This window comes from Culex pipiens, chromosome 3 (assembly GCF_016801865.2).
Source record: "Culex pipiens pallens isolate TS chromosome 3, TS_CPP_V2, whole genome shotgun sequence".
Lineage (NCBI taxonomy): Eukaryota > Metazoa > Arthropoda > Insecta > Diptera > Culicidae > Culex > Culex pipiens.
The window spans coordinates 790,805-804,464 of record NC_068939.1 but is presented as its reverse complement, the minus strand read 5'-3'; the positions used below and the strand labels follow the sequence as shown (position 1 = coordinate 804,464).

General features: G+C 36.8%; 4 protein-coding genes across 4 annotated transcripts; 3 read left to right on the top strand and 1 right to left on the bottom strand.

The window, feature by feature from the left end:
* Positions 1-57: 57 nt before the first annotated feature.
* Positions 58-2,336, top strand: LOC128092270 (uncharacterized). Its single transcript, XM_039592507.2, has 3 exons — positions 58-679; positions 734-856; positions 922-2,336. The coding sequence occupies exons 1-3, from the start codon at positions 584-586 to the stop codon at positions 1,279-1,281; spliced, it is 579 nt and encodes a 192-aa protein (XP_039448441.1). The 5' UTR covers positions 58-583; the 3' UTR covers positions 1,282-2,336.
* LOC120427624 (general odorant-binding protein 66-like) lies at positions 2,155-3,491 on the top strand. The gene is made up of 3 exons (XM_039592506.2): positions 2,155-2,351; positions 2,845-2,967; positions 3,029-3,491. Exons 1-3 carry the CDS (start codon positions 2,247-2,249, stop codon positions 3,383-3,385), a joined length of 585 nt encoding a protein of 194 aa, XP_039448440.1. The 5' UTR covers positions 2,155-2,246; the 3' UTR covers positions 3,386-3,491.
* Positions 3,492-6,622: 3,131 nt separating this feature from the next.
* On the top strand, positions 6,623-12,479 carry LOC120427616 (uncharacterized). Its single transcript, XM_039592496.2, has 3 exons — positions 6,623-7,641; positions 11,594-11,757; positions 12,127-12,479. Exons 1-3 carry the CDS (start codon positions 6,669-6,671, stop codon positions 12,340-12,342), a joined length of 1,353 nt encoding a protein of 450 aa, XP_039448430.1. The 5' UTR covers positions 6,623-6,668; the 3' UTR covers positions 12,343-12,479.
* On the bottom strand, positions 8,822-10,651 carry LOC120427617 (putative alpha-L-fucosidase). The gene is made up of 5 exons (XM_039592497.2): positions 10,369-10,651; positions 9,694-10,305; positions 9,369-9,591; positions 9,061-9,313; positions 8,822-8,992 (listed from the first exon to the last, which is right to left on the bottom strand). The coding sequence occupies exons 1-5, from the start codon at positions 10,607-10,609 to the stop codon at positions 8,882-8,884; spliced, it is 1,440 nt and encodes a 479-aa protein (XP_039448431.1). The 5' UTR covers positions 10,610-10,651; the 3' UTR covers positions 8,822-8,881.
* Positions 12,480-13,660: the final 1,181 nt, after the last annotated feature.

Below are 13,660 nucleotides of genomic sequence, written 5' to 3'. Positions count from 1 at the left end.
TGGAATTGGTCCTCCATCGGGATGTATCGTCTACTCAGTAAAAAAAGTTAGTTGGTGAAGGCCATTATTTTTTTTTTGAGTCATACGCCTCTTGACTCAATTCATGCTTTGAAAGTAAAATGTAATTATATTTTTAGTTAAAATTACATACTTTTTTATTTTTTTTACTGGTTTAGCATAACGCTGTCAGGCTTTTGCGGCAGAACGAAGTTGTAAGCATAAATAATGCAAGACAGCTGAGGTTATTTTTTGTCTAATGACTGCAGCCATCGCAAAAAGAAGCGATAAGTACTACTAAATAGAGTAATACGAAAATAAATTATTTGATTTTTAATGAACTATTTTCAAATAAACAACTTCCGTTATAAATGTAAATTATACCTCTAATACATCCGATGCTGTTCAGTTTTCAAATGAGTAACACCTGTTATTGAAGTTATGGCGTTTGATTGATTTATCAGTTGCCGTGACAGTTGATGAGAGGTTGACTGGTTGGTACCTCCCACTTGCTCCCATTTTTATATAAAATGGTATCGAACAGAGATTATGTTGTAATTTGCAATTTAGTAAATCGAGCAGTAAGATGCTCCGTAACAGCATCGCCGTTTTTATTTTCATTTTAAGTGTAACTATTTGTTTGACTACAAATCCGTGTTCGGAAGGACCACAAGTGGAAAAGGTAAGACATTGTAAATCCATGATGATCAAAATGAATTTATATTTTCATTTTCAGAACCCATTAGAATGTTGTGCTTTGCCAGATCTGGTAGAACCCTCCATAATGATGAACTGCTTCAGTAAATGGGGAGAGCAAACGAAACGGCAATCCAAAATGGACGGAATTCCACGTGGATGTGTGAGTAAAAATTTGATACATTTTCAAAACTCGATTCATCTTTTCTTTCACATGATCAACAACAGTGTGTTGCCGAATGTGCTACAAACGCAACAAAACTCGTTAAAAATGGGAAAATCAATCGCAAGGAAACCCAAAAATTTTTTTTGGCCTCATCAAAGAACAATCCCCAATGGCAGCCGATAGTGAAGGACACGCTGGACGAATGTTTTGCAGAAGCTGATGCCAATAAGGAAGAAATTGAGGCAGGTGCCAAGCTGAAACCTAGCTACAAGGGCGAAAAGATTTGCCACCCAATCTCGGGTCACATTATTCGGTGCATGAGGATGAAAATGTTCAACAAGTGCCCGGAAAATGTTTTTCAAGAGAATAACCAAGATTGCATAAAGTTGAGGCAGTACCACGCCAAGTGTCCACTGAATTGATTTTGCATAAAGCTGTCACTATTGTATACAACAAATCAGTACACCAATTCACGATCACATCAGAGTTAGTAGTGTAATAAGCCAACATACACAAGCGGCTTGTCACGCAAAGATAATTGTTTGTGCGTGACAGTCAGCAATCACAGTATAATTCGATAAAATAAAAGTATCACTTTTACATTGCATTGAAAATCTTTGAAAACATCTACCAAATGCTGGTCATTTTTTTTTAATTCACACTAAGACCCAAAGTGTGTATTCAAATGCTAACGCTAACGTATAATTTAAAAAAATAGCATCATGATTATGATTGTCATCTGATATCATCTTTAAACAATGAAAGAGTTGGAGGTACCTCGATAACCCTGATCATGACTTGGTCACCATGATAAGGGAAATTCAGTCTCGTTACGTTTCCAACTAACGATGTCAAATATAGCAAATGATGACAAATATGCTTACTCACCTCTGGGATGAACTCGTTGACAACTTGGAGTTTATGTAAATTGTAATAAGGTATATATCGCAATTTTTAATTAAACGATCAATATTTGGCAAAGTTTTCAGAGTTCACTCATCATCTAATATATAGAAGGAAAAAAATCTTTAGCCATTTGCACTAAACTATAATCACGAGTTTGAGATTAGAAATTTACACATGCGACTTAAAAGAAAAAACCGTCACATTCACCATTTCAATCAAAATTTTACATTTTCAAATTCGTATTCAAATGTATGAGCACTTCCCCTTGCATCATCAACGACCGAAGATGGGTGCAATTTCCACCGGTTTTCATTGAATAAATGCATCTGTGGTATTTGTTCTCGCAAACAAGTGATTATCCCAAACCATACGAATATAAACTCTCCCGTTGGAGGCAGAAAGAATCAGTTTCGATTTTTTATTCGCGGAAGTAGCACATTTTTTAATCTGATAGAAAAATATCACAACGCAATCGGGAATCATGAAGCTAGTGCTCACAGTGTCTGTAGCTGCAGCTGCATTGCTCCTGTATGTTACAATTTCAAGAGCCGAGAACCCCTGTGCCAATGGACCACCGGTAGAAAAGGTAAGACTTCACCCCTCTAATGCACACATTTTTTTCGAAGATTTTTATTATTCCCGTGTTCAGGAGGTCATTTTGAGCAACTTTTGTTCTACGAAAAACTTTACTTGTTATTGCTGTTTTCTTGTTTCATTTTTGTTTTTGTAATTGCTTATTTCTAGTTAGGTTTATGTTTGTTAGTATTTGGCTTATTCTACTGCCTTTTACCTTTTTATTCATTACCTTTTGCCTTTTTAGATTTTTCATGTTTTTATAGCCACTCTTTTCAATTTTTGGCTTGTTTTTCACATTTTCTATTATATAATGATTCCATTATAATTTAAACTGTGGAGAAATGCATAGAGGCATAGTCAGAGACGAAAAAAAAACTACAGCATACTTGTTTTTACACAAAATATAGAAAATGTTAGTGAAAAACAAAGCCAACGTTGACCTTAGAAAAAAATAGAAACATTGGCGAAATCACAGCACGTAACAAACATACAATTACTTTCAGAACCCAATGGAGTGTTGCAATATGCCGATGTTGTTGGATAAAGATATCATGATGGATTGCTATCAGAAATACGCCGAACAAACTAAAAAGCAGATAAAAATGGACGGAGTTCCCCGTGGATGTGTAATTTTCGCAACCTTTCATCTCTGATAAAAAGAAAGATTTTCACTTTTCACATTTTTAGTGCATTGCAGAGTGTGGCTTAAACGCTACGGGCCTCTATGCCAACGGTATGATAAATCGGGACGATATGACCAAGATGTTTATGGATGCTGTGAAGGATATGCCACAGTGGCAAATGGTCATCAGGGACAGTTTGGACGAATGTTTCAAGATGGCCGAATCAAAGATGGACGAGATAGAAGCCGGAGCTAAGCTTGAACCGAGCTTCGAAGGTGAAAAAATTTGCCACCCAATTTCCGGCACAATCATGCGCTGCATGGGCATGATGATGTTCGCAAAGTGCCCGGCCGGAGACTATACCGATGGCAAAGAGTGTGATCAACTGAAGGAGTACAACAAAATGTGCCCAGTTATTTAAGTGGATTTAGTTCCTCTGTTGGTAAAACTGCAAGTTCATATTGTTTCATGCTTCTGGAAATGCGTACGCCGAGCTAATAGTAATAAAAATGTTTTATTGTTGCAAATTATAAATTCGTTTCAATTTTCACATGGTGTTTCAGTTAACTCTCGAGTTGTTTGTTGAATGCTGTGTAATGGACCTACAATCTCGATGTCTTGCATTATGACAGTATTTTTCAATTGTTACTCTCAAACAGCTGTAAACGAAATGGACAGAAATCTTACCACACAACGTCCTTTGGGATTTTCATTGTGGTTTTTCGTACTAGTAAAGCAATTGTTTACTGCATTACGAACTACCGGTATTTATTCGTGAGAAATTCTGCTTAGAATTTTCTCCGAAACCATATCTGGATACAAATTGTTGATGTAAGCAGTACATCCGGAGTAACACTGTAAAAAGAACAATTTTCAATTGAATCCTTCACTATATTACTATTAATTAGCACAGTTTTGTACAAAGCAAACATTTCACACAAATTTAATATTGGTAATGACGAACATTTGAGAAAAAAAATGAATTTGAAATAAAGTGTAATAGTTCCCATTGATTTAAAGAATGACTCACAAAATTTAGAACTGTAGTAATGGATTCACAGTCATTATTTCGACGCCTGGCTCCAAAACCAAAGATAAGACCACAAGTTGTCCAAACAAACATACTATTTATCACTAAACAATTGTAAAACTTGTAATATCTAAATCGAAAAAAACATTAACATTTTCAGCAAAAATATAATCTAAAATGTATTATGAATCAAGTCTGTCTCACTCTGTAACCCCGTCATCAAACTAATTACTCACTACCAGTCATGGCAGAATTCAAAATGAAAAGAAATTCGCAATTTTTGAAATTAAATTCAAAGAAAAATGGCATCGTTAGTGCGTCCATCCCGGGAATTCCCGGAACAAATTCCCGGGATTTTTCCAAAACCGGGAATTTCCGAATCCCGGGATTCTTAATAATTTGTCCCCGGAATTCCCGAAAATGAAAAAAAAAAAACATATTTGTAAACGATAAGAATTTTAAAACATTAAAATTTGTATTCGGTATTTATCTGGAGCTATTTTAAAAAAGGCCTTATGAACAAAATTTAAAAATTTAGTTTAGTGGGTGCTTTTCAATATCTTTGACTCAAGGCAGATTTAAAAACACCCAAAATCAAACATTAAAAATTTTGTTCATACCTTTAAAAAACTCTAGATACCAATTAATTAATTTGGCTTATCAATTTATTTGGGTTATCAGGGAATATAGTTAAAATTTTTGTGTACAGATCCACAAAATGCCTAGCGCTTTAAATTTTATCAATTTATTTTATATTTTTAAAAGACTGGGTATTATATTTACGCATATTTATGATTTAAATTTGTAAAGAAAAATATATCATATTAAATTATTTTTCATCAAACACCAGAACCTTGGACAAATCAAAACAAATATAATGAATTAAGACAGCGATTTATGCTATTTTTTGCATAATGTTTTGAACGACTTCGGTTGAAACAGGAACAGAAAAAAAACAATTAGAACACCAATTTCCAAATTTATTGCTTTAAAATCTCCTGTACCTTTTCAGATTACCCGATTTTCCCAGTTGACAATATTATGTTATAGATAATTTGTAAAATTTGTTTTATATAATTGATGTATCATATAAAACAAATTATTTAAAATTTTAAATTGACTGATATCATTTTATTTTTTCGCTTCTTGTTTTTTTGTCATTTTTAAAGAAATTTTTCAAATCTTTCTAGTCATTTGAAAATAAATACAATAAATATATTTATAAAGTACTTTTTTCATTTTAATCTCATTAGATACAAAATTGTAGCTTAGAACAAAATAAAAGATCAATTTTCAATTTATTTTTAGCTATTTAAAAACTGTTGTTCTAGTTTGATTGAAATGTAAATTATCACCAAATAATATTATTGAGCTAATGCTATTGGTGTAAGCTTTTAAAAAATAACAAATATAATGAAAACAAAAATTTTATTACTGTTTCAAAAATTTCCCGGGAATTCCCGGGATTCCAAAAATATTTTTCCCGTTTCCCGGGAAATTCAAAACCCGGGAAAATTGGACGCCCTAAGGCATCGTTCATTGCCCTTTCGTTTTCCTCGAACATAAAAAACCATTCGTCGCATCTTTATTAAATGTAATCATTTCATTAAACTCTCAAAACGAACGTGACAGAGAACCCTGTTATCACAGTCCCATCACTGGAAGAGCTAAGCAAGAAAAAACAGGAAGCTGATTATTCGGAAACGATTACACCGCATCATAAACGTTAACCGGTTAAAAGCTGTAGAAATGCCTTAAATTTTCCAACGTAAGGAACGTCATATATTGTAAATTTCAATTTCTTATCAGAACACCTGTGTCAGACCTACTGCGTATGTTGGCAATTCACTGCAACAGGTGTTCAAACAAGCGGCTGACCAAAACATCAATGAGACCCCAATCGAAATCAAACCTCTGGAGCGCTTGAAGTTGATTACTACTCGAGATTACCGGACACTTGAGGGTGTGTGATGATTAATAAGCACACATCATCCAAATTTAGAACAGTTGTAGTACGATTTTAAGGCCACACGACAATTTTTATTTTAATGTACCGTAAACTGGGGTCAATCGGGACACATGGGGCGAATTGGGACAGCAGTTTTTACCATGTTAGAGCACAATATTTTGATTTTTCTGGTTGGTTTCGGTTAGAGCAGACTCAGGCCAACAAAATGTGTACATCCATTTCCAAATTTAAAAGCTTTAAGTGCTCTAAAAACTGCTGTCCCTATTCAGACTGTAGTCCCGATTCACCCCAGATTACGGTATTCAATACTAAATTCTACCTACGAAAAAAGAAAAAAAATGATGCACTACCATTCCTCGCATAGTTGTCCTATATTACACGAATTAGTCTTTATACGTTGAACAATTATGCGATGAAAGGCAGTATAACAAAAGACACAAACAAAAGTACAAATTAGTTTCAATTAAGTGAGCAGCATAATCCTTTTTTATCGCTGTCTCCATATCACCAAGGAAAGCCGCCCAAGATATAGCTGTCTTGACTTGTTACCGTCACTTAAAGAACACACGAATGTGCAGTCGACCAATAAAACGGCCGAGCGACATCTCAGTCTCAGTCAGTCCTCAGAGTTTAAGGTCGTTAGACGTGCGTGTCCTATATCTAATTCTTTTTCCAGTTGCCGATATTCAGACATTTTTTCGAGTCATGTTTAATTTGAGTGTTTCCGGTATTTTGTTAACAGTTTTTGTAATTTCAACGATTGCAAACGACACCTGCCCCGTATTCTTAACCCTGTCGTCTCTATCCAGACACATTGAAGATGCTTCCGTAGTGATCAATTGGGGTCCCGATTGTGAGTCGCCTCCAGATTGGATTGGGCTCTACACAAAAAATCCAGCCTTTTCGGATGATCCACCAGTGCTAAAAATCGAAGTCAACGGTCGAAAGAATGGTGAAGTTATTACGAATCAAAAGTTCGGCAAGCAGCGACTTCCCGGAGGATGGAGCTACGACGAAGTCTTGCGGCACATCCCGAAGCGTCGGGCGAAGCCTCTGTGCTTTGACATATACCTTGTCAGTTATAATCACCTCAACAAGCTGCAAATCTTCGATTGCTTAAAAATCCAACCGAACTGGATGTTCACGGAAAAGAGCATTGGGAATGTGTCGTTGAAGGACCTTTTCCTGCCCGGAACCCACTGTTCTGCATGCTACCAAACTAAGGCCAATGCCAACAACAATCTGCTGAAGAAGGTCGGGTTTCATCAGGATTTGGATATTTGGACTCAGTTGGTGTTTGGAGTTCGTTATTTGGATTTCTCCATCGGATACCATCCTTACCACAACAGCACCCGTAACTTTTGGGTCATGAACGAGGGTTACCGCGTTGGTTGGATACTACCGATTCTGCACGATATTCGCCGATTTGTGATTCTCTCCGAGGAAACAATTGTTCTAGACTTTCGTCGATTCCCCCTTGGATTCCACAGCCACCCGGAGCAGCATGCCGAATTTTTGTCCATTTTGGACCAGGAGCTTGGGGACCTGGCTTACCGGCGACCATACTTTGAAAACGCAGACGACGATCAAACCGTTTCGTACCATCTGACAATCGAAGACATGCGTCGCCAGGGCAAATACATCCTCATCACGTACAATCACGCTGCCAGTCTGAACGGTAAGCAAAAAAACGGACTTAAATCAAATCAAACGAGCAGTCATTATTTAATTCATGAAACCAACGGCGCTGGAGACCGTTGAGAAGTGATGGCAAACTTTACTGTGCATCACTCTACTGCTAAATCGCAAATGTAGATGTTTAATTCCAGCTTCAAATTTATTTGTATAAGTAGGGGAAAAATACTCTTTCTCAGCCTATTTCTATTATCGGCGTATCAGCACTTTGATCATAAATTTCAGCTTTCATAAAGTGTTTTTGACTGTTCCAAAGTAACAAATAGCTCAAATAAAAGTAAGCAAGCAACCCACCATTGTTGATGTATCATGTAAGTGATGATAATCGGTCGAACGGCTTAGAGTGAAAAAATGGGTATATTTCCCCTTAGCAAAGCACCTTGTTATGTTTACCTTAGTTTTTTTTTTTTTTATTATTTCACTTAAATCTCACTAATATAACGTTTCTTCAGGTTGAAAAATACGCATTTTTCTGACATAAAAGATGTACTCATTCCAAAATGATACTATATTATCAATAATGTTGGTCAACAAACCCACACTAAAACTGGTTTATATTAAGTTTTTGTTACTTTTTTCACATCAAACGAGACCAAAATTACTTAAATCGGTAAAATGCAGCCAAGTACTGTGCGTTTCCACTGTTGAGGCTTGAGGCTAGTCCAGTTTCATCAACCAAATCATTATCTACACATTCTTAAATCATGAGGAGGTATAAACTAGAAGGTCTCCAAATTTGCGTGCATTTTGGTTTCATCCATAAATTTTAGAGAGGGCCGAATGATTTACCTCCAAAGTTTGTATGGAGAATCAGGGCGATTCACCACTTTTGCACTTAACTCAGAAATTGTATGCATAATGTTCAAAGACCGTTTTTTACAATTCGTTTAACAATTCCTTTGGTATTCCTTTTAACAATGATTCGATAACTAGATTCATTCTAATATAAAGAATCATGCAGTTTTTTTTTTTATTTTTTTTTTTGAAGAGGTCCACCAAATTTCCAGTTTTTGCTTTTTGGGTGTTTTTGAAAACGCCTTGAGTCAGGGGTATTAAAAACACTCAAAAAGCAAAAAACTGAAAATTTGGTTTATTGGACCTTTTAAAAAACAAACTCTAGAAACTTTTTTTCTGAGAGAAGTCCTATTTTTTTTCAATAAGTTTTATTAGAAATATGGCAAAAACAGAATGCGGCTCGAAAAAGGCACTCTTTAGCTTAAGACTTAAACCGAGGACAGCACTATCTTCAAAGTCCAAGCATAGTTAAGCTGTAAGCGATCAATCTCATTCTTCAGCGGAAATTCCACCATAATCCCGTTTTCAGTTGGTTTCCACTAAAAAAAAATAATTAAAATTTAAATTAATACTCAGATCCATCAGTTAAATGAAAAATGAATTTTACCTTTAAGCTAGTATTGAATCCCAACATAGTTATTTGGATTATATTTTTGTACAGGTGATTAAATGCTCCCAGGATCACATTGTTTGACTTAAGTGGATACTTCAATACAATGGCATAAACATTGGTAAAGTTATCTTTGCCGTGAAAAGTTTGAACTTCCTTTGATGTGTACCAAACAGAAGAGGTTAAGGTATCATTTTGGTAGATCCAGGGTCGAGATTTGTAAATCGCTTCACCATTTGTTTTTAGCCACCTTAAAATGAGAAATGGTTAGCAAGTTGAAACAAGATTACATCAAACCTACAAACCTTCCCATGTCGGTCAAGCGCTCCACAAAGATGGGGTCAATTGTGCCATACTTGGTAGGTCCAACGTTGATGTTGATATTTCCGCCGCAGCTCACGGTGCTGGCAATTTCTCCAATCAATTCAGCCGAGCTGACAAAATCCTCAAGCTTTGCATTCTGCCGATGACCCCAGCTCTTCTTATCAATCGTCATTGCATTCTCCCATTTGTGCTTCTGAAGTACTCCTGCAAGTGAGATATCGTTGTTATGACATAGATTTTTGTTTTGTACTTGATCTAATTTGGAACCATCAATCAAGATTCAAGATAGCGGATCATGTGACTCACCTGGGTTATAACGATCGGAGCACGTGTAAAAATCTCCATGAAGACAGAGCGTTCCTATTCCCCAGCGATCGTTGGTTACAACCGTATCACGTACGGGAGACTCGTTGTATAACCACGTAAGAAACTCTTTTGCTTTCCAATAGCCATCCGGAGCTTCCCAGTCTCCATCACTCCAGAGCACCTCCGGTTTATACGTGTTGATAAGCTCTTTCAGCTCTGGCCACACCTTATTGTCAACGTACTCATGCTTGAGGAAAACGTGTAGTTTGTCGTCGTTGTACAAACGGTTGAACCACTCAAACAACGAATAATAAACTCCAAACGTAAGCTTCGTATTTTTCCGAATAGCCGTTGAAAGTTCCCCAATAATATCTCTATGGGGTCCGACATCAACCGAATTCCAACTGTACGTATACTTCGATGGCCACAAGGTGTACCCTTCGTGATGTTTGCTGGTCAACACTACGTACCGTGCTCCGGATTGGGCAAAGAGCAATGCCCACTCGGTAGCGTTAAACAGCTCAGCCGTAAAGTCACTTGCAAAGTCCTGATAAGTGAAGCTGGGCTTGTAATTGCTTTTCATGTAATTGACGTATTCATCGTACTTGTAGCCTAAAATAAAAATAATATTAGAAATGCTCCAACACTTGCAAACAAACACCACAATCAAACTACCCTTCCAGTTAATCCAGAACCATTCCGAGCCATAACTTGGGACTGCGTACACACCCCAGTGTATGAAGATTCCAATTTTTGCGTCCTCATACCAGGTCGGAAGAGGTCGAGCATCCAGACTAGCCCACGTCGGTTCGTATTTTTCTGTTTTACTTTCTTCACTATTCTGCTCCAGAGCACCGATTGAACCTCGCATCCATATCACTAGCAATAAAAACAAACTTCTGACCGGTACGAGCATCGTGTCGCAAATGAATCAAATCAGTGAGATGGTTGCTTCCATATGGGTTAGCCAGAGAGAACTGTTCTCTAGGGGGGAGCATCCCATCTTGTTACGGTTAAGTTCAATACTTAAGAACCAATATAAAATTAATATTCTTTTCACTTAAAGCTACTACATTTCCTCAGAACAGTCAAACAATGATGGAGACGCATTGTATTTCAACATAACGTTTGATAAAATATAATTTTGTAATGTTTGAAGGAGACGCATGGTATTTATAAAATATGCTGTGCCTAAATGTTCGTAAAAAGTTTTGGGTTTGTTTATTTATTCTATATTTGTCATCTCAATCATTCTAAATGATTTGAATTACAGCCCAGATTCGATTATCCGAAGTTTAAATTTATTTTTTTCATTTTCTTACTTCAAACATGCTTCTAACATTTAACTCGAGTACTGTAAAGTTTTGAATGATGTAAAGAAGTATATTGTAGAAAACTCTAAAACGTAATAACCAATAAATACAATGAATAATTCATAACTACATTTATTTGTTAATAATATGGGAGCGAATAACCCATAGGGATAAAGTTTTCTTAATAAAATCATCAACAACAACAACTTGTTGATATACCAAATAAATAGCAAAATAAATTATTCTTCAGGATTCTCTTCATTAGTCGTAGTTACTATCTAACTTAACGTGAATACAAAGAGACGAGTTGTTCCTTTTAATTCCACTATATGTTTTTAATATCTTGACAGATACGTATTTCGTCTACTACTTGCCGACTTCATCAGTGTTCTGTTCTCGACTAGTCGACTAGTCTGCTAAAACGCTCAACCAAACCACAACTAACTTAAATAATGACGTTATTTATGGAAAGACCGAGACTTGCTCGCAAGATTGCATACCACTTCAACGTTCGTTGAGCACTGAATCGACAAACAGATGGCTACCTCTGCTTACGCGCATGGTTTAAAATTTATTCTTTATTTCAGATTCCGACCTTATCTGGGCACCGTGGACGAAATATTCGAGTTCCTCTCTGAAGCACACCGAGTTGGGCCAGTTCATGAATAAATTGTTCTCCCAAAAGCATCCGGACGCACCGAAAAACATTGGATGGAGCTTTCATGGCGTCCAAGGCTACCAAAGCAGTTCAGTGAGTATTTTTTAGTCAATGGAATGGCCTGGTGGTTGAACACTTTGTTAATTTAATAGATCAGATTTCATAATAATGAAGTAAATGCAATAGAAATTAGAGAATCAACAAGAATAAAGGATTCTTTTAAGAGTTAATGCACTACTTGAAAACTTGAAACTTTAAAATAATTAGAAAAATAATTTTTCTCTTGATTTTTCGCCATATTTTGAAGGAATTGGTTTTCATGGAAGCTCAAATCAACAAAATATCATTGAATCATCGTTTTTTATCATTTTTAACATTAAAACAGTTATATGGATTACCCCCATTGGACGTGACGAGAAGTCCCCTTTTTTTAAATTTTAACTCATAAACCTTTATTTTTAGAGCTCCGAGGAGATTTACCTGATGCCCAAGGAACGTGCCAATCTGACCAACCCAAAACTGATGCGGATGCTCGGGGGTCCTTGGAGTTTGCGGGCAAATGCCGTCCTGTTGGACTTTTTCACCAACACTAATCTGATCGATATGGCGGTACACACGAATCGATACAAAACACTCAAGAGCATGGGCGACGAAGTCATCGTGCTGGATATTCAGTAAAATGCATTCTATTTCACGTATATTTATTAAGAGCACATTCCATACATGTTTCATTTGAATAAGAGCAGAATTTCAAAAGTTTATATTTAATTGCAGTGCTAATATTAATTGAATAAAATAATTATTTAGAATCAAGAGCCTAGAAATCGTAACCAACCATGCATATCCATTCACTTTTCAAACGTCACTCAGTCATAACAATTCATTATCCGTTTATCCGGGTGCCATTTAATGAAGGCGCCCCATTCTTACTCCAGGATTAATGGAGCCCAGAACATCGCACGGCAGTAATAGTGTAGTAAGTGCATATGCACTACAGCCTATAGTGCTGAGGCAATCTTTTTGCGGGGCTTCGTAGCACACTTCACAGGGAAACTCGGGTCAGAGGGGGGTGTATTATAAATCTGTTTTACCGTTAGACAGCGACCATAGCTATGCGATCCGGCGGCACTTACTAAGCCGGAGCCCATTTTAGCTTCGGATGCTGGAAAGGTTGTGCTTTTCTACATATATCTAGGTTTTATTTGCGGAGGCTGGCTTGCGATTATTAATGCCTCTGACAGCAAATACATCATTCATTCATTCATGCATTCGTAAGCGTAGCGGTTGAGATCATGGGGGGAAGACATTCAATGTTCCAGTTGACTGCAGACGCTCGGTAAAAGTCAGAATGGCTGTGCTTACGTAAGTTCGTAAATCAGAGTGATTTTGCTACAAATGCAATATTATTTGCTTATTTTCAATGAATCAACTAGATCATTTTAACAATCAATTAAAATGTGTTTTTGTTTCTGCACTTAGCAAGCCCTAATTCTTACTCTCCAAATATCCAGCTCAGCCTCTGCAAAAGAGCCCAGCTCCAAACAGAGAGTCCAGTCTCAGTCCCAGTCTCAGTCGAGAGCAATCAAGTCCATATTACCTGTATGCATGTACAAGTGAACGCGCTAAAGCCATAAACGAATGGTAGAGAACCACATTCCAAGCGAGGTCGTCTAGGTTACCGTAATCTGGGGCGAATCGGGACTACAGTCTGAATAGGGACAGCAGTTTTTAGAGCACTTAAAGGTTTTAAATTTGGAAATGGATGTACACATTTTGTTGGTCTGAGTCTGTTCTATCCGAAACCATCCAGAAAAATCAAAATATTGTGCCCCAACATGGTTAGAACTGCTGTCCCAATTCGCCCCATATGTCCCGATTGACCCCAGTTTACGGTATATGCTTCTAAGTTACCTATTAGTCAGCGACCGCTTACTGGCTGCTGCTGCTGCTGCTGCTGCACCTCGTATTGCATTCTGATTCTGAACCGAATGAGACA